The sequence below is a fragment of the Parasteatoda tepidariorum genome, chromosome 12 (genome assembly GCF_982258835.1).
Source record: "Parasteatoda tepidariorum strain Cologne lab strain chromosome 12, Ptep-v5.0, whole genome shotgun sequence".
NCBI classification, from domain to species: domain Eukaryota; kingdom Metazoa; phylum Arthropoda; class Arachnida; order Araneae; family Theridiidae; genus Parasteatoda; species Parasteatoda tepidariorum.
Window position 1 is genome coordinate 55,841,054 of NC_141766.1, and position 27,564 is coordinate 55,868,617.

Below are 27,564 nucleotides of genomic sequence, written 5' to 3' on the forward strand. Positions count from 1 at the left end.
TGATTATTACATAAAGAAATTAAACCTATTATTAATAAACAAGTATATTTTAAACTAAAACCATTTAATAAGCAGTTCAATATATTCAACTAAAATTTTAGTTGCTCAGTTATGAAATGCTTTAAAGTAATAACTGAAAGAATTAAAAAAGAAGTATTTTCATGAAAGAAACATGTCTTTATTTAGGAGCACTTACCCAGGAGTGTTTGCAAAAAACAGTTATAAAATTTCCCTATCTTTTAGAAATAAAAAATTAGAATAGCTTATTGTTACAAATTAATATAGTCAAGTTTTTAACAACAAAAAACTTTTAAATACATTTGTTTTAGTTTTGAGGTATTGCAATTATTTTTCATAACTTTCAGCTATTTAATCCACTGGTAGTTTAGCAAATGGTTGAAATTAGGAGAATGTTCCTACCTAACACACTATTTCCCTATTTCATAAGATTGAAAAACCAGTTTAGCTATGCAGAGAAGACTTCAGGTTAAAATAAAACTTTTTACATGGAGAACCCTCAGTGGGTTAATTCATCTTAGTGACAAAAATATTCTCAGGCAAGACACACTGTTGAATTTTTTTTAAGCCAAGTTTAATATCGCAAGAAAGTAAGTTAAGTTAAATGATATTTTTCTTAAGCATTACAGCAATTATATTTGAGAAAAAAAAAAAGAAAAAAAACATGAAACAAAATCCTAAGGTGATCATGATTGTGGTTTTAAAAAAGATTTACAGCTATGGAGCAAATGATGACCAATGGAAAGTCAGAAAAGTGTAAAGATTGTGGTAGGAAATATAGCAATTGAAAAAAACACTATAATTATGACATGAAAAAACGAATTTTTAGCAACAAAAAAAAGTTAATGGAAAGGATATCAAATAACAATTTTATTAAATTTCAAGATCTAGTCTAAAATCCTGTAGAACTCAATACATTTTTTTTAAAAAGTAGTAAGATTTAATGTGCGTTTAATAAAAATAACAATTTTATCCTTAATATTTCAAAAAACTGTTATAGTTCAAAAACTATTGATATATTAATGGATACTTTTTCAAAAAAAATTAAGAAACTTTCACGAGGTTGTTATAGACTTTTCAATCTAAACTTATTAGCATATTCCATATAAATTGAAATTTTTTTAATATTAGTGCATTGATTGCAATATTTTTTAGATTTTAATACCTTTAAATTAAAACAAGTACATTAACTTTAATAACTGGCTCTTTTTGACAGATGTTAATCTTGTAAATATATGGCTTTTACTTTAAAAATTACCGGCTATTAGTGATTTATAAGCACACAGAATACGTATATAAACTTAAAAAAAAAGCAAATTATACCATTAATTAAACTATTAATTTGCTAAATTTATATTTCAGTATATAGTCAAATAGTTCTTCATAAGTAAACAAATGTAGAACTAAATTTACTTGCAAGTGGAAACAATTTGATTAGAAAGCTAGTTTAGAAAAAACATTATATATTCACTATAAATGGATGCATTAAAAATATCATAAAACCATTTCAATATGAAGTTTCAAAGATGTTACAAAATAATGACACAGTTTTATTAAAATAACATAATTAAGTGTGAATTAAATACATGCAATTTTTTATTTCATTATAAAAATTATTAGACATGTGTTAACTAAAAACTTATTTTATGCATAAAATATATTTTGCATTGAAATTATAAGAATTCCAAGCAAGCAATGGTACAATCAAAACATTTTACAACAAACAGTTATAAAAGCTTCATTAGAATTAAACACATAATTTCACAAAATGTTTGCTAAAGCTTAGCAAGAAGTTATTATTCCATTTTAAAATGTAATACATCTACAAATATTGATATTTATTATAAATCACTAATTTGTAAGGATCTCTGCACTGGGAGAGTAGCAGGTTTACCTAGAATTTCTAATCTATTTAAATGACAATCTCGACATAAAAGATGGCCCTCAAGAGGATAGCATCGTTTGTCTGGTTCATCAGTCAACTGTAAGCCACAATCCTAGAAAGAGGAAAAAAATATATCCAACAGAAACAAAGTAGAGAGTTTAAATTTATAGTTAAATATTCTAATACACAGTGGGGAAAGAGCTTTCGATCATGCCAACTATCAAAAGGAACCTCAAGAGTGAGTTGAGTTAACATGTTTTATATACTAGTGAAGAGATGTTAAATAATCATAGTGGTAGTTATGCCACAATACTGCAGCAAGAATAAGTGTTTAGATTGGAAATTAATAAAACAGTCCTTAAGACTACACAAATTTATTAGTAGAATCTTCCACAAAATATAGCAATTTCCAGCACTCAATTACATCACAAATATCAGTGCAACACACAAAATACAGGCTTCACAATCTTAGATGGCTCAATAAACTCACTAAAGACTTGAAAATCAGAACAATAATGCAAACAGAGTAATGCATTACAACTCTTCTCTACGAGGCACACTAACATTTATATAGGTTTTGCGACAAAGCCCTGGATCTTTCCACAGAATTCTTGACTATTCTTGCATAATTCTGTGAATATTAGTTACATCTCCAAGAAACTTGAACTTTCCAGAACAATCACCCTGTCGCATAGTATTACTATGTCGCCAAAATTATCATCAAGTTGGCAAAAATGTTGCCCAACCAAATCTTCCCTAATAAATAAGGCGTTATCTTCTCTTTAAATCATGCCATAATTATGCGACTTTTTTACAAAATTTCCAATCAGACTGTCCATCTGAGATATTTAACTTAATAACAAAAAAACATTTACAAATTATACACATTTCCACAAATTCGCAACAGTACCATCAAAGGAAATTTTTGTTACATTCAGTGATACAACCGGAAATATATTCTAGGTGACATTTTAAAATTGGTAGCTTTAACATCCATCAATTTTCAATATATGATAATTTAAACAGAGAAACTTTTATACAGTAAGTAACTTTCAATTATTATTATTGAACAACACTTGTAATTTAATAAGTAAGGGAGAGAGGAGGCTAATATGGACAATATTTACAAATTTGCTAAAAAGTTAAATAGGCACAATTTTTATCATAGTAATTTCTTTTATTAAAATTTAAACTTATATGTCTACATTTAGAATTATAAATAACATCTAAAGCTTTGTATTTTTGAATCTTTGGAAAAATTGCATGTTTTTTCAGTCACACCCATGCAGTTTTTAATAGGTAATGTACTGTAGTCATCCGATACATCAAGACTTAAGCGAGCGGCACTGGAAACTTATGCATTTTTTTAATACTTTCAGAATGATGAAAAAATGCATTTATTTTTGCATTATTGTTATTTTATTACATCTTGAATTATCATAGAATAGCTCCTTTTGAATCAAATCTGCCTTCTGATTGATCGGCAACTGAATTAAGCATTAGAATGATTCCTGGAAGCGGTTTGATCCTCAAAAGTTTACTTAAGCTATCCCACATGGTATATGTATGGAATGCATTAAGTGAAAAACCCCGAAAAAATTTTATGTGCAAAAAAACGATATCAAGATTTCAATTTATCTATCGAGCATGTTTCACATTTAACATAATTTTTTGAAATAGTATTTATAATTAAATTGCTTACTAATGACATCTTAATAACAACTACTTCAAGAAAAAACTTTTTTTTAGAGAATATGTGATATTGGATTTTAAAATTGCTTGAATATGAATCACAATATAGGATTTTAAAACAGTGAAAATACGAATCATGATGCATAATTTTTAAATAATCTGAATACGAATCACAATGCGTAGTTTTTAAATCACGTATAAATACGAAAATCTATTTTTGATATTGCAACGGCATCACTACGTAACGTAATATTAGATTTTAAAAATGTGTGAATTCGAATCGAGGAGCTGTATTTAAAAAATGCGTTAATACTAATTGAGATGTTGTTTTTAAAAATTTACATGAATAAGAATTACGATATACGATTTTTAATTCGCATGATTACGAATCGTAATGTGTAAGTTTTAAATTGGGTAAATACAAAAATCAACGATTGATAATAAAATAGCATGAGTAAAAATCACGACATTAGTAGATTCCAATGCAGCTCCAAAGATTCAAAATGGCGAAAAAATCACATGTTCATAAATGTCTTGCTTTTTGATTTGCCGAAGTCTGCAAACCAATGGTTTTGAGATATGCGGAATTTTGCGATATTAAAGGAAAAATTACATGCCCAGTTGCCAGTTTTTGGACCCGGAATAATGATACGAAATAACCAGAATTCTGGGGTACACATGGAGTACAATCACCTCTGGGATTGCTTATTATGTCATTTTTCAGTTAGTTAAAACTGGTTTCGACAATGTATCTTATAATATATTGTCTGCTAGTGCAAGCTTTCTGCTTTTTATTTTATTTTATAAAATATGGTAGACTAAAGAGGAAACCATGTTGCTTATTTAATAAAAAAAAACATAGTTAAAATTAAAAAGTAAAGAAATTACCTCACAAATATAGCAATCAACATGGAAATCTTTATCCATGGATACAACTCGTACAGTTTCATCAGTGCCCTTAAAAAAAGAAAGAAATTTTAGGAAAGAAACAGTCATTTTACATTTATATGCCAATAAATATAAGCCATACTAAAACTAGAAAAAAAAAGTCTTATGTGTGCTGCATAGCTAAATTGGTTATTTATTGATTTTCGCAAACAAATAAAGAATGAAATGGCATGGTCAAATTCAGTTCAGAAACACTTTGTGCTTGAGTAATTTTCCTTTCCTAAAAGATATATTTCTTTCGTAGGAAAGCATAGGATTGTTTTGCCGAAGATCCTATAATTACATCCTGTAAATTACATCCTGTAAATCAACCTACAGAACTAAATCCTCTCTACATTCCTTTCAACTTTTGAATATGAAAGTATATTCAGACCTAAAAATAACATAACTGATGCGAGATATAAATGAGGATTAGATATAAATGTGATAGTAATGTATAAACACTCTTCCAGCAGTGAACAACATAGGGTGACCCGGGGTAATTCACGATCACTCTGTTTCTGGGGTAAATAATGATCACCTAAGTTTTATTTTTAAAAAAAATTTTTTTTTTAAATTTAAGACATGGACAAGAATGCTTGTACACTTTACTAAAGTATAACTACATTTATTCAATAATAATTTTTCGTTTAATCTAACAAAATAAGTATCTTTTAAACTGCTTTCTGTATTTTCCATTTCAAAGATGGGTTTCAAAATGTGCACATTTCTGCAAAGATCCCCCTCCTTCTCTTAATAATAAATATTTTGAGTCACTTTCTTTTTCTTTGATATAAAAGTAGTGTAAGCTTTTGTTTAATTGTTTCACATCTGCTGTAAACATTATACTTGATTATAGGAAACTATATCAAATGTTGCCCCCTACAGATGGGGTATTTATTGATCACTGGGGTAATTCCTGAGCATTGTCATTTCTTCGTATAAATAGTATATAAAATAGCTTATAAATACCTAATTGTCTTTTCTTAAATAACAGTTCATATTTATTAAGTGGAACAACTATAAAATATATTTTAACTGTCATCACAAAATTTGTTTTTAACTGTATACAAGACTGCATTCTGATTTGCACCGTTTCTGATTTGTCTTACCTTGCTTCCATCTTAATTTTATGTGTGTACATCATTAGAATAATTTTTAAGTTTATAAATTAGCCTAGTATAATTGTTAGAATAATTTTTAAGTTTATAAATTAGCCTAGTATAATTGTTAGAATAATTTTTAAGTTTATAAATTAGCCTAGTATAAATATGGTGAGAAATTATAAGCCTAAAAAGGATACTAAGCTTCTAGAAAACAAAATTAGTGAATTTCTTTTAATGATTGAAAATGAAAATTTCAGTGTGAGAGCTGCTGCCAGAGCTGTTGACATACCTTACTTAACTTTACACTTTCCCTTAATGAAGTTAAAAAATCCAGCACAAGTAACCCATGTGGGAACTCTCTTATATTTCAGAAGAACATGAGAATGAGTTGGCTGATTGCCTAAAATGTATGGCACAATGCAAAGATTTTTGAAACTTTAAAGTGTTAATTCTTGCTTTTAAATAAATCATTTTATTAGCTGCTTAAACATATCTTTTTGGTTTATTTGTTTGATCTTGATGTCTTATTTGTTAATTACCATTATATATAATTATTTTTAAACAGCCCCTTTACAATAAAAACTGGTGATCAGTAATTACCCCAGAAGTGATCAGGAATTACCCCAGAAATGATCAAGACCAGGGGTAATTCCTGATCACTAAAAATTTAAAATCTTTTAAATTCTAATTAGATTTTCAAACAAAAGAAGGTGGCATTGGACTCATCTCATATAGCCTCAAACTTCCAGTAAATATTAAAATTCTATTTTGAATAGTTTTTTGATAAAATAGATGTTTGCGTTTTTTGATCAGGAATTACCCCAGGTCACCCTACCAGTTTTTTTTTTGGTTTATAAAAAATTAACTATTAAAAATTTAACTTATTTTTCTATGATTCTTCAATCAAATCATTAATTTTCCATAATTCTTTCATAAAACAATCAGAAAGTGGAAAATTATGCTTAAATTCCAGTTTTCAGTAAAAATCATACTGGTAGGAGCAGTTTAAAAAAAAAAATTAACTTTGGAAAGCTTGGTTAAACAGATTTCAATAACAAACATCACATGTAACTAAGACTAAACTTGCTTATTAGCCAATGCTTATGGCGAGTAAAATTTTGATTTATCTGAAAAGCTAAATTAATATAAATTGCCCTTATCTGAATTTCATAAAAACAAAACGTTTTTAAGTTTTTGCTTTTTAAATAATTTCAAGAAATTGATAAAACTTAAAATATTAAATAAGATTACTTTTTTAATGACTATGGTTAACAAACTCTATAATCTGGTAAGCAAATAAGCCAATTTAAGAAGAAATAATTTTTATCTAGTAATACGAAAGAGAGAAACCCAATCTTTCTCTATTTGAATAAAGACAATATCATAACATACATTATTAATTAAAATAATAAACAAAATAACAGTTCACAAAATAAAATTGAATGTAAGCATAAATACATTTTTGTTTTTATCTTTGGACATTCAAGGCAATAGGGCTTTTCTAGTGCTAATAAAAGAATTGTGCACTCATTGTAATTACATAATAATTCTAGTAAAAGCATTTATAAATAAATCTAAATAAAAGGCAAATTTAATGTCAATCTGCTGTATTTTTTAATTAAAACTGCTTTTTTTTTTAAGTCTAACAAAAATTTATCAACCCCATCATGACATTTAGTAAATAAAAAAGGTAAGTTCCCTAGATTTTTTTTCAAACTACAACACTGTATATATATTTTTAAAAGTGTAGCATACTTCAACAGGAGTTATAGCTTTTCCACACATGGCACATTTTGGAGCATATATCCTGGAAAGAAATTAATAAATACAATAAAAAGGTGTGAACTAATAGAGCACAATTATTAAATTACCAAATTAAAATTAAGAAACTAAATTGGTACATTGATTAACAAATAAAATTAATACAATTGCATAGTTTTTTACTCCCTTTATTTCAAGTGTTCTAAAAGGATAACTGTCATTAAAGATCACCTTGAAAATTCAAGATATTTAATTACGGTAAATAATATTATTCAGACAAGTATGTTAGGTGGCTTTGCTAAACTAAAAATGAAAGGGTGAAATTAAAAATAATACAGACTTCATACAATCTACAGACAAAATCCGTATAAAAATACTGAAAACTAAACGATATATATGTATTATAATATAAATAGTCATTTGATTTCAGTTTCATACTAAAAGTGCAACAAAATTCTAATCATTATAAGAAATTTAATGTTAATTTTACAAATATAATAAAATAATTATAAGTATTTAATACCGAATATAAGCATTATTTATATTTAGGGTAAGTCTAGGTTAGATGGACATAGAGAAGTTATAGCTAGTTTAATTATTTCTATTTGTTAATATACTGCAGTAGATGCAGTTTCACAGGAAGTAGTAGCGTTACTCTTTGTGACAGCAAAAATTAAACAAAACTTAATTTTTACTTGATTTAGGGTTCAAATATTTTTTTATGAATTAGGTACTTTGTTTTTAATACATAGATAATATATTTTTTTCTAATTAACTAGGCCTTTCAGCCCATATGTTATTCAATCTTTTAATATAATTTGTACATAAATTTTTTCCTGACTAAAAAGCAAAAGAATATAATGGCGGAATGGCATTATAAATTTGGTGGCAATCTCATATTTGACTGTAAGGTCAAGGTCTCATCTTTGACTGTGATTGTCACATTTTATTAATGTGACCATCACATTTGATGGTTCTATTTCAGGGTTCCCACTCTATGATGAGATTGAAATTCAAGGACTTTCCAGGACTTTTCAAGGACCTCAACAAAATTTTCAAGGACCGTAATCTAAGACCAATTTTAAAAATTATTCTCTTCTATTTTACTAGAAGACACAATGCCTGTTGTGGCAATAATTAATTTCAAATATAATACCTAAATGCTTTGCCTATATAGAGAGAAGAGAGTATATGTATTATGGACTAAAATTTATATTTTTTTAAAAACAACCCTACTGGTTTTACATATTAATTCACAAAATCATTTTCAGCACAATCTATAACTAATGGTAATGAGATGTTAATGGTGAAATCCTTTAATCCTGTGTATTTCCATGTGAAGGCTGCATGAAAGACAGAGCTAAATCTTAGGTATTCCATATTCCATGACTATTCCATAACCCCCTCCTCTCCTCTATTAAACATCGTTTCTGAAATTATTCATCCATAATTTACACAACCTTCTCTAAATGTTATGCAGCAACAATTCTCTCTGAAAATAAAAATTAGAAGGAACATATCCCATTTTCACCATGTTTAAAAGCATTATTCATTATGTGTAATCCACAACTGCCAATGAATATGACGTGGTGGGAATATTTCTCTTTTAATTCTCACTGAAGCTTCTAATAGAATTTCCAATTGACATAGGGTCCATCCATGGATAATTGAAGTATTTTAGATAGCTTTTAACCATCATCCATGCATTTGTAAAAAGAGGACAAAATATTTTCTGCAGTTCCATGATCCATAAATTGGGAGGTAAGATACTTAGTGCAAACTTTATTATCAATTCCTTACCATAATGTCCATATGCTTAGATTGTAGAGACTGATTTAACGTCTCATCAAAGAGTACAGTGTAGCAATCAACATTCTTCAGCTCATTTATAAGAATCCCTTTGAAGTATAGTGCCGATCCAAAGGAGCCCAAATAGGCTCACCTTGTGGCACTACAAAAAAATTGTCTCGCTATACAGCTATCAGCAAACATTTTGGAGAACAATTTACTAATCCCTTCACAGGAGTTACATGAATAATTACTAGTGATGCACTTCAGATTCCAGAGAATTTCAGCATCAAGCACATTCCTTTTGACTAGATAAGAAGACAATGTTACCTCGGGCACTAAAGTTTCTGTTTCACATGGGGCACACGATGTTGAAGGAGTATTTACACCAGATGAATTAGATGTTGATGTCTTTGGAAAAAGAGAACTCAGGGCATGAGACTGCTTTTTTGTTTTACCTTTCTTTCATGCGTGATTTCAGAGCAGATTCTTCCATTTTTGCGATATCGATCTCCTTCATGCATAATCGGCACTTGGCTCTGAACTTCTTTTCGGGCATCGATAAAATCCATTCTTTATAAGCTTGATTATCCATCCATTGGGGATTAAAATAGCACTTCCCAGGCATAACTAGTCTAAACTACAAAACACAAATACGAAGCCGTGCCTTTGCGAATACGCTTTACAATAAAGTTTTGAAATGACGCAAACGTAAGGACAAGTGCGGATGGTAAAACGGCAAATTTATTGAAAACTACAACGTACATATTGTTACAAAATGCGAGAGTATTCCAGTTTCGATAAGAAAAAAGAAGATCTAAGCATATGCGACAGAAGATGAAGTGGAGTCTCGCCCCGAACGCATTGATTGTCTGCTGTGGTCCGCGCGCTTGGCAGACACCAAGACGCTAGGCCCGGATAGAAACGGTGGCGTTAAAAATCATGTGAGAGAGCTCGGGAACAAAACAGAAAGAACGAGAAAGATCCGCGGGTTTTTATAAAAAGGGCCGCTGGCAGTATTGGACAAATTCAAGGACCTATCAAGTTTTTCAAGGACCTAAGACGTTTTTCAAGCACTTTCAAGGACCTAAATTTAGCAAAAAAAAATTCAAGGACTTTCAAGGACTCTCAAGGACCGTGGGAACCCTGTATTTCATCAGAGATCTTAGGATTCTTAAAAAGTTCAAAATTTGGTTAAAAGAAAGGTAAGAAAATAAGATGTATTTTAATAAATTTGTATTCACCACCACTCTCTTGATATTTTCAAATAAATAAATCTAGCTACAAAATCTTTGGTTTTGTTAATGATTTCTCTTTGGTTTGGTTTCAAAATTTTAAGATTGAAGTTGAATCCCTAGCTTTTTTATTAATCCTATTTTATTTTTTTTAAATAAAATAAATCCTTAGCTTTTTTATTATAAAATTGAAACCACTTTTTTAAATTTTTTATGAACCGTATAAAACACACATATTATATTCCGATTCTACAGACCTAACACCTTATCCAATAGAGCCCTATAAATTACTTGAAAGAACCCTACAAATTAACTAAATTTACAACTCAGAATTTGATGAATATCAGTATATTTAGCTAAGAAGAGGAATACAATATCACAACTAAAAATGATAAATGTATAAGATGTGCAAGGTACATGCAGTGGCTCCATGAAACATGTAAAAACTTTGCCAAAGAAGTGATTAACTTCTCTCAAAAATAAGGGATAACTCTATACATTAGATTTTGCTTATTAGAATCATCGTTTATTAAACTCATTTTCCATAGTAAAATTCATTCTTTATACATTTTTCATGGTAAACTCAATGAAATGTTCCATTTTCCATATTTTAACCTTACTTTTCATTTACTGTATTGAATGTCCAACTTAGTTTCACATTAAAGAGAGATGGCCACTTGTAAGTTTTTTAAGCATTTTTTTATATTCTGTTCTCAATATTTTATTACTTTTTGCTTAAATATGTTGCGTGCATGTATTAGAATTTAAAATATGTATAAACATTTCTTGTATCCCTATTCTTAGTACTTTTAATTTGACTAGAAAAAATTATGGTCTTCTATTCCATACTTAGCTTATAATTTATTATTTGGTTCCACTTAATTTCAAAAATTCTCTGATTTTTCAAAGCATCTAAGAAAAATTAAAACGTAATTCCAGACCATATTTTATCAGAACATTGCAATTTTCATCAGAAAAACATGATTTATTTTATTTCGTATGTCAGATAGTATTAGATTTCATGAGAAGGGGAAATAGTATACAGGTCCGCCCCATTAAGGGCATTCGGGGATATATATTATGAGAAACAAAATATCAGTTAACTAAGAAAAGAAAAAATTCAACTGTAATGGGAAATGTTTATGAGGAATAACTGTAGTATATAGAATAATGTAACTTTAATCTAAATAAATTACTGTTATTGGAGATTTTGAGACCGGTCATTTTTAAATCATAGGAATTTTCAATGTTGTTTAAAAAAAGAATTTTCCCTTAATTTTAGAGCCAAATTCAAATTTCCTGATGATTCCAGGTTTTCCCTATTCTCTGTAACCTGGGAAAAAAACGTTCTATGGGGTCAATACTTAATTCCTACACAAAAAATGGCTACAAGGAAGAAAAAAAAAAGAATTATAATTTTTAAATATCAATTAAAAAGTAAAATTTAACAACTGAAGTTTAAAAAAATCTAACTTAACAGGTTTGTAAAAGGTTTCATAATTACTAGCCGAACAGGATAAAACTAAATTAAGATTGATTAACATGGTTAAAATATAATGACATGAAAAGGAAGCCAAAACGTAAAAAGAAAGCTGTTGATTCTACTAACAAGTACAATCATTGGTATGGTGACATGAAATGTAAAAAAAAAAAATTAAATCAGTGTTTTAACTCATTCTGTGTAGCAGCATGGATGACAGTTAGTTCAATAATACAAAAACAGCTGCCGAACTTTTTAACCTTTTGCTCATGATTTACAAGATTACTTCATAGATTACATATTACAAGATTACATACAAAACAATTACAATTACAAGATTACATACAAAATGGACATAGTTAATCTTGTTCCTTTTGGACCGTAAGAGCATGTCTCATGTTTAAGATTTTTTCCAAGAAACCCTGAATAAATTCCAAAGCACAGAAAACAAAACTAAATATAATTCTAATTCTATAAGTAAATATGTATTTAAGGCTGAAATATTTAATTTCACTTTAAAAATTTATAAAACTAATTAAAATAAATACATAAAAGAATTACAATTAACATATATGAAAAGTAAAAATAATTACATATGATAATCTTCAACGCAATATATCTTGTTGTCCATGTCTACAGTAAATCGAACACCATCTAAACATTCATTGCAAATGCAGCATCTGAAGCATCCAGGATGATAGGATCGTCCCATCGCTTGAAGTATCTTAAGAAACATTTTTTAAAAAAAATCACTTATTTAATCAGACTAATACCTTACTGATTCTATAATAATAAAAGTTTGCAACAAATATTTAAGAAGTTTATAACAATTATATAAATTGTTTCAAGCAAAGCAGCATGCAAAAAAGATAAACACAATCAACAGAAAACTCTAAAACATGTCACACTCATTTTTAAAATGCTCACAACTGGTCCAGGTACATTAAAAATAATTTTATTTTGAATAAAATAGAATGTTAGTCTTTATTTCAAAGCAAGAAAATACTTTAAAAAATTTACTATTTTTATGTTATGATCAATAATTCTTTTAAGGATTTTTTTCTCTGTGTTAAAAATTTAAGTTTCAATTAACGATTAAATTATGATTATTAATGATTAAAAACTATGAGTTCTCTTAAAAAAATATTATTTTTTTAACCCCTTAATGATCGCTTTTTTTTATTCTAGAAAATTATATAAATCTAAGAGTAGGTCCAATATATGTATCCATTTTTTAATATTCAAAAACATTTATGCTTGATGAGTGCTGACATCTAGTTTAAAATAAACTATATTTAAACACACTACAAATAGTCGGGTACTGCCACCAGGTATATAGATTGAAAACTAAACATGATTCCGGGCATAAGAAACGGATTGTTTCATTTTTTTTGGAACGTTACTTTTAAACACTAGCAAGAATTTATACATGTGCTCTAGCAAAAACGATTAGATTGATAATATTAGCAGGCATTAAAACAGCCATAAAAAGTTTGATCCCCAAAATATTCACAATTTTTCGACACTCGTGAAAGTTCTTGAGTCATAAAATGACTATTGTCTTATTTTATACTTATTAGTTTCAGTTGATTTCAGTGTATGTTAAACTCCACATTGAAAAAAAAATAGGCTCAAAGATACATACATTAAGCTAAAGATAGGATTAATGATACTTAAGTTACTATCTTTGATTCAATAATGATTTTAACAGAAGTTATGCAGAAAAATTTAAAACATAAATACATACCATTTCCATAATCAAATGTCCACATACTGCACACTTTTCTGCAGTTTGTTGGAAGCCAGAATACTAATGAAAAATAAAAACATTGTAGCAAAAAAAATTACTTTGATCTTTACGCGATTGGAAAAAAAAAATATTATTCAATTTTAAGTGAGGTTTTCAGTTCAACAACCAAGTCAAACTATTTTCTATTAATTACAAGAGAGATGAAAATATTTACTCCGACCTGCCCCAATTGAGGGCATACGGGTAAATGTTTATTAAAAACCAAGTAAAAAAACATTAAAGAACATAAAATACAAAAAATGCATAAAATAAAAAAGTCAAATGGCAACAGCCCGTAAACTTTGCGGGCGAACAATACTCTTGAACAAAATTAGCTATCTACAATTAGTCAGAATATTAAATCTTTAAGAAAACTTGACAAATATATCTGGCATGTATGCCATGAAAAGTCCAGGTCAAATTAATTACAAATTCAAATAAAATTACAAGAGAGATAAAATTCTCCTGGCTACACATTCAAATTTCAAGAAAAATGCTTGTGGCATTTCAGGAAAAAAAGAAAAATCAGATATTTTCATCAGCAAAAACACTTTAGTTTGTTAATCGATAGGCATTTTTGATCATCCAAGTAATTTTTTTGTTATTCTTTTTTACTTTATTGTAAGGAAATTAAATAATAAAAAACAATTCCCACATTGTTTTGTTGTTAAATATCAATTTTCAAATAACATCGAAAAAACTTTCTTCAATTAATTTCAGTAACTACAATTTTTTTTTAAAAAAGAGTTTTTCATTGTTTCTTTAGAATTACTATTGAATGTTAGACTAGAAAAATTCAAACATTGCAAGAATTAATATTTTTAAACTAAAGATTTTTATAGTTGTAATATTTGAATTACAATTAATGATATTCTGACTACTGCCTACTTCATTGCTGACATTCAATGATAAAAATTTGATATTGATTGTGGTTAGGAAAAGCTTGGAACACATTATCAAAATAAATAAATAAATAAATAACACTTTAAATGCCTATTTTTCTGCTAATCTGATTTATAAAAATACAACTAGCAATTAAGTGTTTGTTAAAAACAAGTAAATATTTTAAAACTTTTTATTATAACAAAATTGAAACTGGAATTAATTTGTTTTAACTTGAATTAATTTGCAACCACTTCAAAAATTATGGTGGTGAAACTAAGTTTTAGTTTCTGCTAAGTAGAGGTCCTGTTGACCAAGTTACAATATGATATAAAAATTTTAAGAAAAAAAAATTTCCCCAAATTTTTAAATTTTCTGTATGAAATAAATCCCTTTTGGTAGACTACTCTTTAAATTATGTTTATACATGATATTTCAAACACTAATTTCTTAAACAAGGAAAAAGTTACTGTTATATTTGAAGCTAACCCAATGCACAGTATATTATTTCAATTTTAAAATACAATTAAATAACAAGTTAGTATGTACTGTCTAAATTCAGTCATGTTTCACCATCAGAAAAAAAAATATTAAAATATTTTTAGCCATCTTTTTTAATATGATTTTCTAAGACTTTACTCTTTATTTAACAATTTTAGCTCCAGAGTCTAGATCAAGGACTTATGTTATATCAAATACAAAAGTGTGCAGTAAGTTCTACAGTATGTTTGTTAAAGCTAAAATGATGCTTGGGCATGACAAAAATTCGTTTTTTCAACATTATCTTTCTTAGTAAAAGGTAAGTTTAAATAAAGTTTCCTTTTAATAAAAGTTGCTTGTCTCACAGATATAAACAAAAATTGTTTTATATAAAACAAATTCTGGACTAGTAAAGGGTACTGTGCTAGAATTGTGGTATATTGTAAAAACAAGAAAAATAAGTTAAAAGCAAGGAAAATAATTATTTAGCCTCATTTCAAATAAAAATATGAATTTTTATAAAACCCAAGGAATTTTTCAAGTTATTCTGTGTTTTTTTTTTTTTTTAAATATTATAAAGCAAATAACTTACAAATATTATTATTTCAAATAACTTACCAAGTAATCTTCTTCACAATATACTTTACCATGCACATTATAAAAAGCTTTACCTCGCAAAGCACGTCCTATAAAAAAGGGTATACCATTAAAAAATTAGGTATCAAAGACTTAGATACTAAAATTAGGAAACCTGCACTACTGAGAGCAGTCCAGGAAAAAAAAAATAAAGCTTAAACGCATAAAAATATTGAGTTAATTTGATTAATAAGTATTATTTTAATTAATTATTGCTTAAAAAGGCCATGTGGCTTTCATAGTTACCCACCAACAGAAAGCAGATTGTGGGCCCTTGATGGAATGCTTGGCATACTTAACAAGATGCTCTCTGAGTACTTTAAAATTAACTCTACATTTGACTAATTACCTAGATTGTTTGACACAAATATTAGGTAGTTGCAATGCACATTAAAATTAGAGTAGCAAATTTTTCAATTTTCGTAAATAATCATTTTTATTTCTAGAAACCATGAATTTTTTGAAATACAGTCAAATCCTGCTATAATGAATCTGGGATATAGTGAACACTTGGTTATAGTTAACTTTTCTACTGGTCCCTTCTGAACTCTCATTTAACGTTATTTTATATGCTTATTTTATCTGGGTAATTTCATACATTGATAAATTGGTAGTTTGTTTATTAATTTCATTTCCTTATTCTTAAATTTCTCATGCTTAAAATTTATAGAAGTTGCGATTGCAAATAACAGCATTTCTATATATTAAGTAAAATTCTACTTTTGCATGTTCCTTGTTTTTAAACTTGGGTAAACAAGTTGTAAAGCAGCACATTCCTCTTCTTAACCCTCTCCTATGTTGAAGAGGGACAATGATTTCAGTAACTTTTATGTTGGTTGTGAAACCAGGTTAGTTTTTCTTCTTGGAGAAACTGAGGACTAGACAATACTGGGTTCTTTACTAATTGTCCATGTAACAACTGGTAAACTTATTTAAAATCAAATTGTAATCAATCAAAAAGAACTAATTTTTTCTCTCCATAGAATGTAAAACCTAATTGATTAATCTTTTTTCTTAATATTTCATTTATTATATATTTAATCAGTAAATAACTTATAAACAAAATCATTTACTATCGTAATTACTATTTCCAACAACTTTCTTACCATATGCTAAAAGGATTATTCCAAATTTTACTACTTCATGTTTGTTGCCTACACGTTTATACTAAAATTTTTTTCTCGAAGTACAAAAAATAAATAAATAAATAAATAAATAAAAGGAAAATCTTAAGCAATGAATGGTAAATTATAAACAAGAATAATTTAATGATGTACAATATTTTTTTAATCAAAATTCTGTTTAGTTTCTGTTAGTTGCATAAAATATTGACTGGCATAAGATTATAAGAAATAATTTTTTCAAATCTTTATTTTTTTATTTTATTTTTGGTTTTTATTTAATAATAGGTTTTATTGAATTTATTATTTAAAACTTGCGAGCCTAATTATCATATATATAATCCATCAATTTTCTTTTTGGACTTAGGATTAGAGTCACAACCTATTTCACTACAATATCATACCTGACAACTTTCACTCTTTCCGAGAATGGATTTTCAGAGTGGTTGTAAAACAATAAACGAAAAACAATCTGACTCAAAAATATATTTATATTTTGATCCTGTTAAATTCGCTTGAGCAATGATTATTATGCTTCTATATATTTATTGTAATTATTTATATGTAGTGGTGGTCAAATTCATTTATAATTATCATTATAATTAAAAAAGTTAATTGGAATAACCTGAGTATTGCTACCACTTTAAATATGAAAATAAAATCTTCCGGAAAATCCGGAAGAGTTGGCAGGTATGCAATATATTATATTATTAAAACTTCAAAAATGTTTACTTTAGCAATATAATGATTGTGCAACATTAAAATGATTAGAAAAGTAATTTTTTTTAAATTTATAAATGCTTCAAATTAAGTTATTTAATTTTTTGCATAAAGAATTTATTGAAGTTATGGATTATGCAATCTTTCAAAGAAAAGAGAGCTAGATTATGTTTGACATGCTAATATGAGAAAACTATGAAGCCCTTAAAAAAATTTTTTTTATCAGCAAAATCAAAACTCAAATTTTAGGTATTCCAAGACCTCTCCCAAATACAATGGATGTATTGAATCTAACTTAGCCAATAATAATAAAATGATGACACAGAAGTCACAACGAAACATAGCAAAAATGTGTTTACCACAGGAACAGCAAATGAAACAATTTGTATGATATAAGTTTCCCATAGCTTGGCATGCCTGGCCTGCTCCAGAGACTTTTTCACCACAAGTATGACAAATACCTATAATAATAATTTATTTTTAGTAAATGAATTGTCATATAGAATGATAACTAAATTCATATATAAACTAACAATATTATGAAGAAGAATACGATAATGCAAATAATAAATTATTTTAACACTTTAAAAGCAAGAGTTTTTTTTATTTTTGTGGAAAAGATATAAAAAATTATCAAGTTTTTTCTGACAGAAAATGAATATATAAGTATAATGCAAGTTATTATTTTTTTGCAATTTTGATTCTGGGGAGTGACTAGAGAGCGGGGGTTGGTGTAAAACTTATAAAAAAAAAAATTAGGGTTCAAACGAAGTTAAACAATTTGATTACAGGTTTATTTTGAATTTCAAAATATTAAAATCAAATTAAATCAGTATGTCAATTAATATTTAATAAATTAAACTAAATATCAAATAACTAATCATTGAAATGAACTGCAGGTAAAACAAGAAAAATACTGCTTAGTGGTGTAATCTATGGTAAATAAATTTAATTATCATCTAGCATATCTATTTTTATTAAACTGCATCTCAGACGGGCAATAGAAATAAAATAACATGAGATACAAGATTATCCATGTGTGACACGGGCAAATGCCTTAAGGGAAGTGCCTAATAAACAAATCTATGCATATATAAGTTTATATAATTATGCAACTGAGGCATGTAACAAATTATCCCTTCAAAAAATATAATCATTGAAAGAAATATTGATCTTATTTAATCATGTTTTAAATTAATTGTTAAATTTAGTAATCTAATTGAATGAGCAAACTAACTAAATATTGTTTGAAGCTTAACATTTAGAAGTACTAAAAATAATAAGAAATAATGTAAAGTGTCAGTAATTAGCAATATGAATAATAAAATAAATACATTATTTATTACAAAAATAATATGAAACAGCTAACTTCATTAAATTGATAAACTTGTAGAAATAAAAATTGATTCATTGTTGTTTATCAAGTGATTTAATTCCAAGGCGAGGGTGTTGTCTATGCTACTACAAGTGAAATAAATCATTATTAAAATCAGCAATACATAAATTTTAACTTAACTATAGATAAACTATGTTTCTCAGAAAAATATAACAAAGATTTAAAACCTTTAAAAAATTAAATTCTTGATATTTTTCACTCCATAATTCAGTTAAGGGAAAAAATCAAATTAAAAAAAAAGTTATTTAACACTCTACTTGCATTAATTTTCACACAATTTATATAAAAAATTACATTTTATTAAATTGTTCTTATCTTACATCTTGCTTAGATTATTATTTTCTTTTTTAAATTGCAGTCATAGTTTTTTACTTGTTAAACAATAAGCCTTGTTTTTTTATGCGATTTTTTGTTAACTGTGCCACCATTCTGCAAAACTGTTCGTTAAATATTAAAAAAAAAAAATGGCTGAAAATTATACAGAGTGTAAAAAAAAAAAAAAAAGCATGGAAATGGTGAAATATTTGAATAAATATGCATTTGAGTGAAAAAATAAAAATGGATGAATTCAATATTTTCTAAAAACCATTATGATAATAAGCTCTCCCACTACTGTGGGGTGGGATGTGAAGCCACTTTCAAATCTTAAATATGGATCTTTATTTTTCATAGTAGATTTGGATTCCGCAGAAAAATATGGCCAAATTCGACTCATATATTTATGCATTTTGTTTCACCAATAGGAGGTAACCAACAAAAATGAAAATAGCATACAAACCGCGTAAAACGATATCTTAAAACCCATCTAATTAAGAACATAAAAATTTTCATAAATTTTTTGATTGATTTCTTTAAAATATACATGAAAAAATTACCAAAACATTAGTTAATTTTTTAAAATTTTTTTTTTACAATTTATGGGTCTATTTTACACAGCATGTACCCTATTTAAATTTTTGTTATTCACCTCCCAGTGGTGAAGAGAAATACATAGACCTATAAGTCGAATTGGATTACCCTTTTCTTTAGAAATTCCAAATTTACAATAAAAAATAGAGGTCTATTTTAAAGATTTCAAAGTTACCCCTCCACCCTACCCTCAGAAAGCGGGGGTGGAAAATTGAGTGACATTTTCATTGTTTCGGTCTAAAGCATATTTCTCAAGATATTTTACCGTTTCTATACTTTTTTTACACTCTGTATATCAATGTTATACATAGTATAAAAATATTGTATTTTTTTTAAAAATTTTAATCAAAATGAAAGAAAATTTAAGAAAAAACTGTTTTTAGGCAGAAGAGTCTTACCACAAAAATATTTTCTATATGTTTATTTTGCAATTTCAAATATGGTTCTTATCCGATTCATAAGTTAATTTAAAATGCAAGATTGTCTTTATTATTGTGACAATCACCATTTTTAAACAAATTAAAAATGGTCTTGTGAAGCCAAAAATGAATAAATATATTTATATAAAAAACTTTTATGCACATAATTTTATTCTATTTAACATACGTTTTATTAAATTTTTTTTTATAAATTTTGAATTAATTCAGATAAAATAGACCCGCTTTTTTTTTAACTTACTAATTAAATTTTGACTATTATTAAATTGAATAATAAAAAATAATCATTATTAAACATTTCTTGACATTTTAGGGTAAATGAGATTTGCAAACTTTTGTCAATTTACACCACTATTTTCAGACATATAGTGGTCAATAAAAGTAACATTTAAAAGGTCCACAACATTTAAAATAGCATTTTGCAAAATAGCGACACCACCATCATATTCTGATGGATTTCAATTCATAATTGTAAAAAAAGACATGTTCATTAAAAGGAAGTATACTTTTGTTAATAAATCGTTATCACTAATTAATTAGCATTTTTTTTTATTCTTGCAGCTCGTAGGTCCTCGCAAATTATAAGTTTTTGCGATATAATGAGTAATTACCAAAATAGTATTTAACTCTAATTAATGATTAATACTCATTCAAACTTATCGGACAAAAGGAGAGAAATGTCAATGAAAAATGTTTTAGATCACAATATCATAACTAGCAACAAAAAAAAAAAAAAAATTATTATTGATTAAATTATTGAAAAATTAAAAATTTCAACAAAAAAAATTTATTTAGAATAAAACTACAAGTTTTCACATTATTCTAAGAGATGTCATTTTAAATGAGGAGATCTAAAATTTTAGTGAAACTGGTTAGTAAAATTTTTTATTAAATAAAGTATATTCAAATTTTTACTTCTGGGACTCAACTACGAACCATTTTGCCAAATTATAGGTTTTGTAAAAAAAAAATAAAAAAACACAGTCCTAAATATAAAAATTTGTATATCCTATAATTTAAAATTCTTTCAATCATTAACATAATTAATAATAAATAATTCTAAAAAATCATTTTTTACATCTAACTTTCGGATAAAAGGGTTTTATAATTGAGTACAAAATTGTTTTTATTTACTTTTACAGTTTCCGGGCATAGCACAAAGTAATCAATTACTTAAATTAATGTTTAACTTAAACTTTTAATCGCTTACCTGATTAAACTTTGGAACTATATACAGTATGTTCACTAAAGAACACTGTTAATATGTAATTTTTTAACTCTTATCAAAAAGGAAAACAAAAAGTTTACATATGAGGGTTCTTAAATTAATATTTAACTGAAGGGAAAAAAGAAAACATTATCCTACTTTGTCAAATTACTGCACAGGAAACAAGTGCAATAAACAACTTGATTGGTTTAAAAGTGGGAGTAAACAGAGACAAGTTGAAAAACGATTGTGAAAAAAACTCTCAACTTTGAACCTCCAGTTAAGTCTATTTTGATGTTTATTACATTCCTTTCCTCCACTTTAATTTGACAGATTCAGCTAGCGTTTTTTTTTCCTATCTAATATTCAACCCCCATGAGTATACTATTTTGTTTTCATTTCTGATAAGGATTCCAAAAATAGAGTTTAGAGGCAGTCATTACGGTAAACCCTGATTTCAGATTACGAATTTTATATCAATATTTTGATATATATATTGTTTCCGTATTTTTGGGAAAAAAATCCGAATCCGTTGGAAAAAAGGTATGTTTGTTAAAAAAATGAAATTTTTTGCAATTAAAATTATCGTCGGCAGTAATTAGCATATTTGAAGTCTACTACTGGAAACATTATGATTAAATGTTCACACGTGAAAATCCAATTGTTAGATTAAAAGTTATTCAGATGTTTCTTTTTGAGTGAAAATATATGTCAGGAGTAAAAAGAATATTAACAATTTTCGAACTTCTATATATTTTTTTTTTAATAGACTTTTGGTCATTCTCTTAAAAATGACTCACACACACATACAGTACCAAAAAAATATTAATACATAAACTATAACTTGATACAAATTTAATATTTCAAACTAAATTATGCTTTTACTCAAGCTAAACAAAGTTATAATGGAAGCAAGGATAAAATAATAATATGACAAAAAATGGACAAGGTAAAATAGATTGACAAATAGATTATAAAATAATTAGAATAATTTTGTAGTCAAATCAGTATAATTAATTTCAGCAAAAAACTAAATTCCAATTTTAACTTAAGTTTCTTTTTAAAGAAAAATTCGATGCTCTTGCCTTTTTAAAAAGCAACTCAGAAAATTTACAGTTCATGAACTTTATAAATGCTTGGAGATCTGGTACAGTAGTGCCTATATTTTGTGATTATTTACGATTAATTAAACAGATTAAATATAGATTACGTTAAAGTATAACCTCCTGGAGGGGCAGGAATAGCCTGATTGGTAGGGCACTGGACTCATGTTCGTGAGAACGGGGGTTCGAATCCAACCGCGAAGTAAATCATGACTGGTGCACACTAAATCCAACGGGTCACAAAGTCCTCCATGTTCTCATAACAAATTTTACCTCTGGGGGTGCTGGATAGGAGATTGATCCCTCCCTGATTTAGGTCAAAATTACGATCTGTGGGTGAAGGAATGGGTCCACCCAATTAAAGGGTTTTACATATGGGTGCGGTAGAAGTCGAAATCACAGTGCCTCAATGGCCTACGACAATAACAACAACATAACTTCCTGAAACTAGTGCCTTAAATAATGGCATAAAATACGATTTTTTTCTTGAAGAAAAGTAGTTTAAAAAGAAGTATACTAAAAAATACGATAAGATTAACGAGATATAAAAAAAAAAATTGGAAACTGTCATATACAACGGATCGAAAAAGTAAAAATAGTCACATTTAATATTTTTTTCAAAGCTATCCAATGATACTAAACGCATATTATAGATTCTGATTCTCCTAAAAAAAACTAACCCTACTTTACTTTGGAGAATCCGAATCTGCAATAAAAAATAGGGTTCATAATTTAAGAATTGAAAATTGACCTCAACCCCGCCCTCACGGGGTGGGGATGAAAGATAGACTTTGGCATCATTGGATAGCTTTGAAAAAATATTGATTGTGTCTAGTTTCACTTTTCGATCTCATGAATGTTTATGAAGATATTTGATGGTTTTAAAACTTTTTTTACACCTTATATATATTTTTAAATCAAATGAAACAAAATTCACTAGACTCAAAGAATATGATAATGTCATTAAGCTGTCTAAAAAGTAACTTAGATCAAATTTCTTATCTTTCTCGTAATTTTTCATTGTAATTAAAAACTCCGATCAATAAGACTAAATGCAATTATATTTTTCCTAAGACAATCACTATAAGCTAAGGAATACAGACAGAAAAAAAAATAAAAACTTTAAATATTTTTTGATTTTCTTTATTTTTTTAGTAATGTTGTTCAATATACCAAATTTTATCTAATATTAGTAGCTCGGTCTCATGAAAATATGAGCCATATAAATATAGGATAATTAAGAATCGTTAATGCATGCAATGTCGGTAATATTCACTGCGTATAGCCCAGACTGTATTACCTTTATTGCATACAGTATTGTCTTATGAAAAATATGGAAAGAAATATGAAAGATTTTAATCGTTTTTAGAAAAATTGTACAAGCAACAAGTAGGGTAAACCAACCAGTAAAGGAACATTTCGTAAATATTGATTAAAAATAAGAATTTGAAAGTTATTCTTTAGATTGATTAGTAACAATAGCTTACTGGCAAACAATAAATAGGAAGTCATCTAGCAATGTTTTGGATTACCTGGTCAAATAAGACTTTTCTGGGAAAATTTTTGAACTTGTTATTATCTCTGCAACATCTTGTTTCTTTGAAATATTATAAGGTGAGTGTTTGTATTTATATGTTTGAAGTGGAATTAATTGCATGTAATAGTTTTATTTTCATCACTGTGAAAAAGAGAATTCAAAATATAGTTATTGAAGTTACGTTTTATATATTTAAGGCATCATAGCATAATAAAGTACTGAGATAAGGGGGTATTGATTCACTGGATCACCAAACGATGAAAAACCAGTGAAGGAATAAGTGTTCCTTTACAGATTTTTTTTCTAAGTTAATGAAAATAAAAGATAAACTTTAATTTTCTTGTACCTTTAATGATGTTCCGCATCAAAAATATTTTAAAATACGAAAAACAACTTCTAACCAGTAAGGGAATAGGCATGTTCCTTTACTGGGCATAGATTTCCCAGTGAATGAACAGTATGTGTTAATAAGTTGACACTTTAATTTTCAATTCACGATTACAAACAAAGAGTTAAAATTTTCCAAGTATTTATATGTTGTAATTTCAAGAATAGGCTTGTTTTTAAATATTTGTATGGCTTATAAATTCATAAAGAGCATTAAAAACAACCAAAATTAAGTGTTCCTTTACTGGGTGTTCATTCATTGGTAAGAGCTGTTCCTTCACTTGGTCTTCTTACTACTTGCTATTTGAACCTCCAAAACTTTAAAACAATATTATGTAAGTTCTCTAAATTTTTTTTACATAATTTGCAATTAGTAACAAATATGTTGACACTGTCATTTAACTAAAATTACGAATTTTGAAATTAATATGATTTTTTAAAAAACAAGCGAAGCTTAAGTGTTCCTTCACTGGTTAGTTTACCCGACGTATTTCAAATTTTTGCAATGAAGAGTAACTAATCTAAACACTATACAAATCAAAATACGAAAAAAAAATTAAGTTGTAGATTTAAAAAAAATTTATTGAATAACAATATCAATTTTTATTTAACTCAGTCATATTTTCTAATTCCAATAATTTACATAAATACGCTCTAAGGAAATACATTCGTAAGAGGCGATACATTCTAAACGCGGCGAATCGATTAAATAATAGCATAAGTAAATTTTTATCTAGCCATCAAATACAGCCATAAGTTCTAGAAGCGGAGTATTGATTTAATAACAATATCTAACGCTAATTATCTAACAAACACAGTCATATTTTAAAATTTTGAACACATAAATAAGTTCTAAAAACGAGAAAAACATGTTTTAAACATGACGAATAGATTTAAAAAAATTCATAACAAACGTAATTTCTTTTAATCTAATTATCAAACACATTCACATTTTCAATATCCACTAACCTACATAAATATGATCTAACAGTGGCGTATTGATTAAATAGTAATATCAAACGATAATTATTAAATGCCAATAACATTAATATATAAATATGTTCTAAAGAGGAGATAAATATTTTTCTAACGCGACGAAACGATTGAATATTAATCAAATTATCAAACAGTCACGTTTTAAAAATCTAGTTTACATAAATATGTTCTGAAAGCGGCTTGTTACGATAATTATTAAATGCCCATAACATTATACATAAATATGTTCCAAAGAGGAGATAAATATGTTTCCAACGCGATGAAACGATTAAATATTTATGGAAACAAATTTTTATCGAACTATCAAACAGTCACGTTTTAAAAATCTAGTTTACATAAATATTTTCTGAAAGCGGCTTATTACGATAATTATTAAACAATCATAGTCATATTAAATGCCAATTACATTATATATAAGTATGTTCTAAAGAGGATATAAATATGTTTCAAACGCGACGAAACGATTAAATATTTATAGCAAACAAATTCTTATCGAACTATCAAACAGTCACGTTTTAAAAATCTAGTTTACATAAATATGTTCCGAAAGCGGCTTATTGATTTAATAATAATATCAAACTCTCAAAAGAGATATATCAAATTCCAAAAGCATACATAAATATGTTCCAAAAAAGAAAACTTACTTTCCATTCTCATTATCAAAAATGGCTATTACAGTCATCAAATGAAATAAGTTCCTATACATTAGCGTGTGATGAAAAAGGCATGTTGCCAAAACATGGCTGCAGAAGCAAGATGAACGGTCTAGGAAGAACTCAAATCGAAACCAGAACTAACGAAGGAAAACATTCAATGTGCATAACTGATAGAATTTATAATCGTTTCTTATATATTTTGTATATAATAAAATAAAAGAGAAGAACGACGAGGATTGTCCATGAACTTCCGTAAGAATATCATGTATGCCGTAGGGAACCTATTTTTAGGGCAAAACAGCAGTCTAATGGGATAGGAAGAAGAAAAGCGGCGAATGTCTTTTCAACATTCCAAGCTTAGACAAATTAAAAAGAAGAAAATTCTCCCAGGATTATAAAAAAAATTGAGGTACAAAACAAGGAAATCGTATGTTTATCAATTCAATACTTTGTTTTTTCAATTTTTCTTTAAAAGCATGCAAATGTACTTAACACTAGATTACCCAAGGAAGTCATTTTGAATGCTTTTTAATTTCAATTAGAAAAACAATGATGTTATACAATGTCACACTTTCTTAGAATTTTGTTATTTTTTGAACAACATAATTTTTTATATTTACTAATAACTAGTTATATAACTGTAAATAATATAAAAAGTATTAAAAATTAATTTTAAACAAATTTATTTACACATTAGTCATTCTTTCACGATCTAGTCATTTTGACTGCTTTTGGGCAATATAAGTATATACTAAGTTTCAGCCCTTCTAGTGTTAAAAGCAACTTTTACGTATTCGTAGCTAGTAATACTACTTGCATTTATTATTACTGTATCAAGCACTGGTCGTCAAATTAAAAAGAAATTCTCCCATGGGAGAATAGAAAATCGCATTTTCTAACGAAAAAAGATATATATTATTGCTCATTAATTTAATATTTATTTTTTTCCCGTTCAATTTTTCTTTTAAAGAATGCAACATATTAAACTTAAAAGCAAAGTTTTACGTATCTGTAAATAGTAAATCTATTTGCACTCGTTTCTGCATCATAATACACTGGCCGTCAAATTTAGGTACAAAATGCGAAAATCACATTTTCTTATGAAAAAAGTTAATTACAATTTCCTCATAATATAATGATTTGATTTTTTTTTCATTATCAAAACAGGCAAAATACTGTACTAAAAACGAAGGTTAGACTTTAAACCAATATTAACGCAGCTGTTACTTATAAATCTGCAAGTATTCATTTCTGTATCAAACAGTGGACAATAATGAAAGGAAAAACAAATAAATAAGTAAAACATCTTCCAGGAATATAGTAAATGTGAGTTAGAAAACGGTTAAAACTTATTTCTCAGTGAAAAAAAAAGAAGAAAAAAAAAGAGAGAGATAACTACACATTAATTAAATGCTT

At 27.2% G+C, this 27,564-nt stretch overlaps 1 protein-coding gene across 1 annotated transcript in view; it reads right to left on the reverse strand.

Annotated features, from left to right (window-relative positions):
- Window positions 1-985: 985 nt before the first annotated feature.
- Window positions 986-27,564, reverse strand: part of LOC107443374 (uncharacterized) — a 38,082-nt gene continuing 11,503 nt past the window's right edge. The window contains exons 2-8 of the mRNA XM_016057226.4: window positions 17,880-17,981; window positions 15,662-15,729; window positions 13,640-13,702; window positions 12,486-12,616; window positions 7,384-7,435; window positions 4,484-4,552; window positions 986-2,015 (exon numbers count right to left, since the gene is read on the reverse strand). Coding sequence (XP_015912712.1) covers window positions 1,860-2,015; window positions 4,484-4,552; window positions 7,384-7,435; window positions 12,486-12,616; window positions 13,640-13,702; window positions 15,662-15,729; window positions 17,880-17,981 — 641 coding nt within the window. The 3' untranslated portion in view covers window positions 986-1,859. The remainder of the gene's footprint in view (window positions 2,016-4,483; window positions 4,553-7,383; window positions 7,436-12,485; window positions 12,617-13,639; window positions 13,703-15,661; window positions 15,730-17,879; window positions 17,982-27,564) is intronic.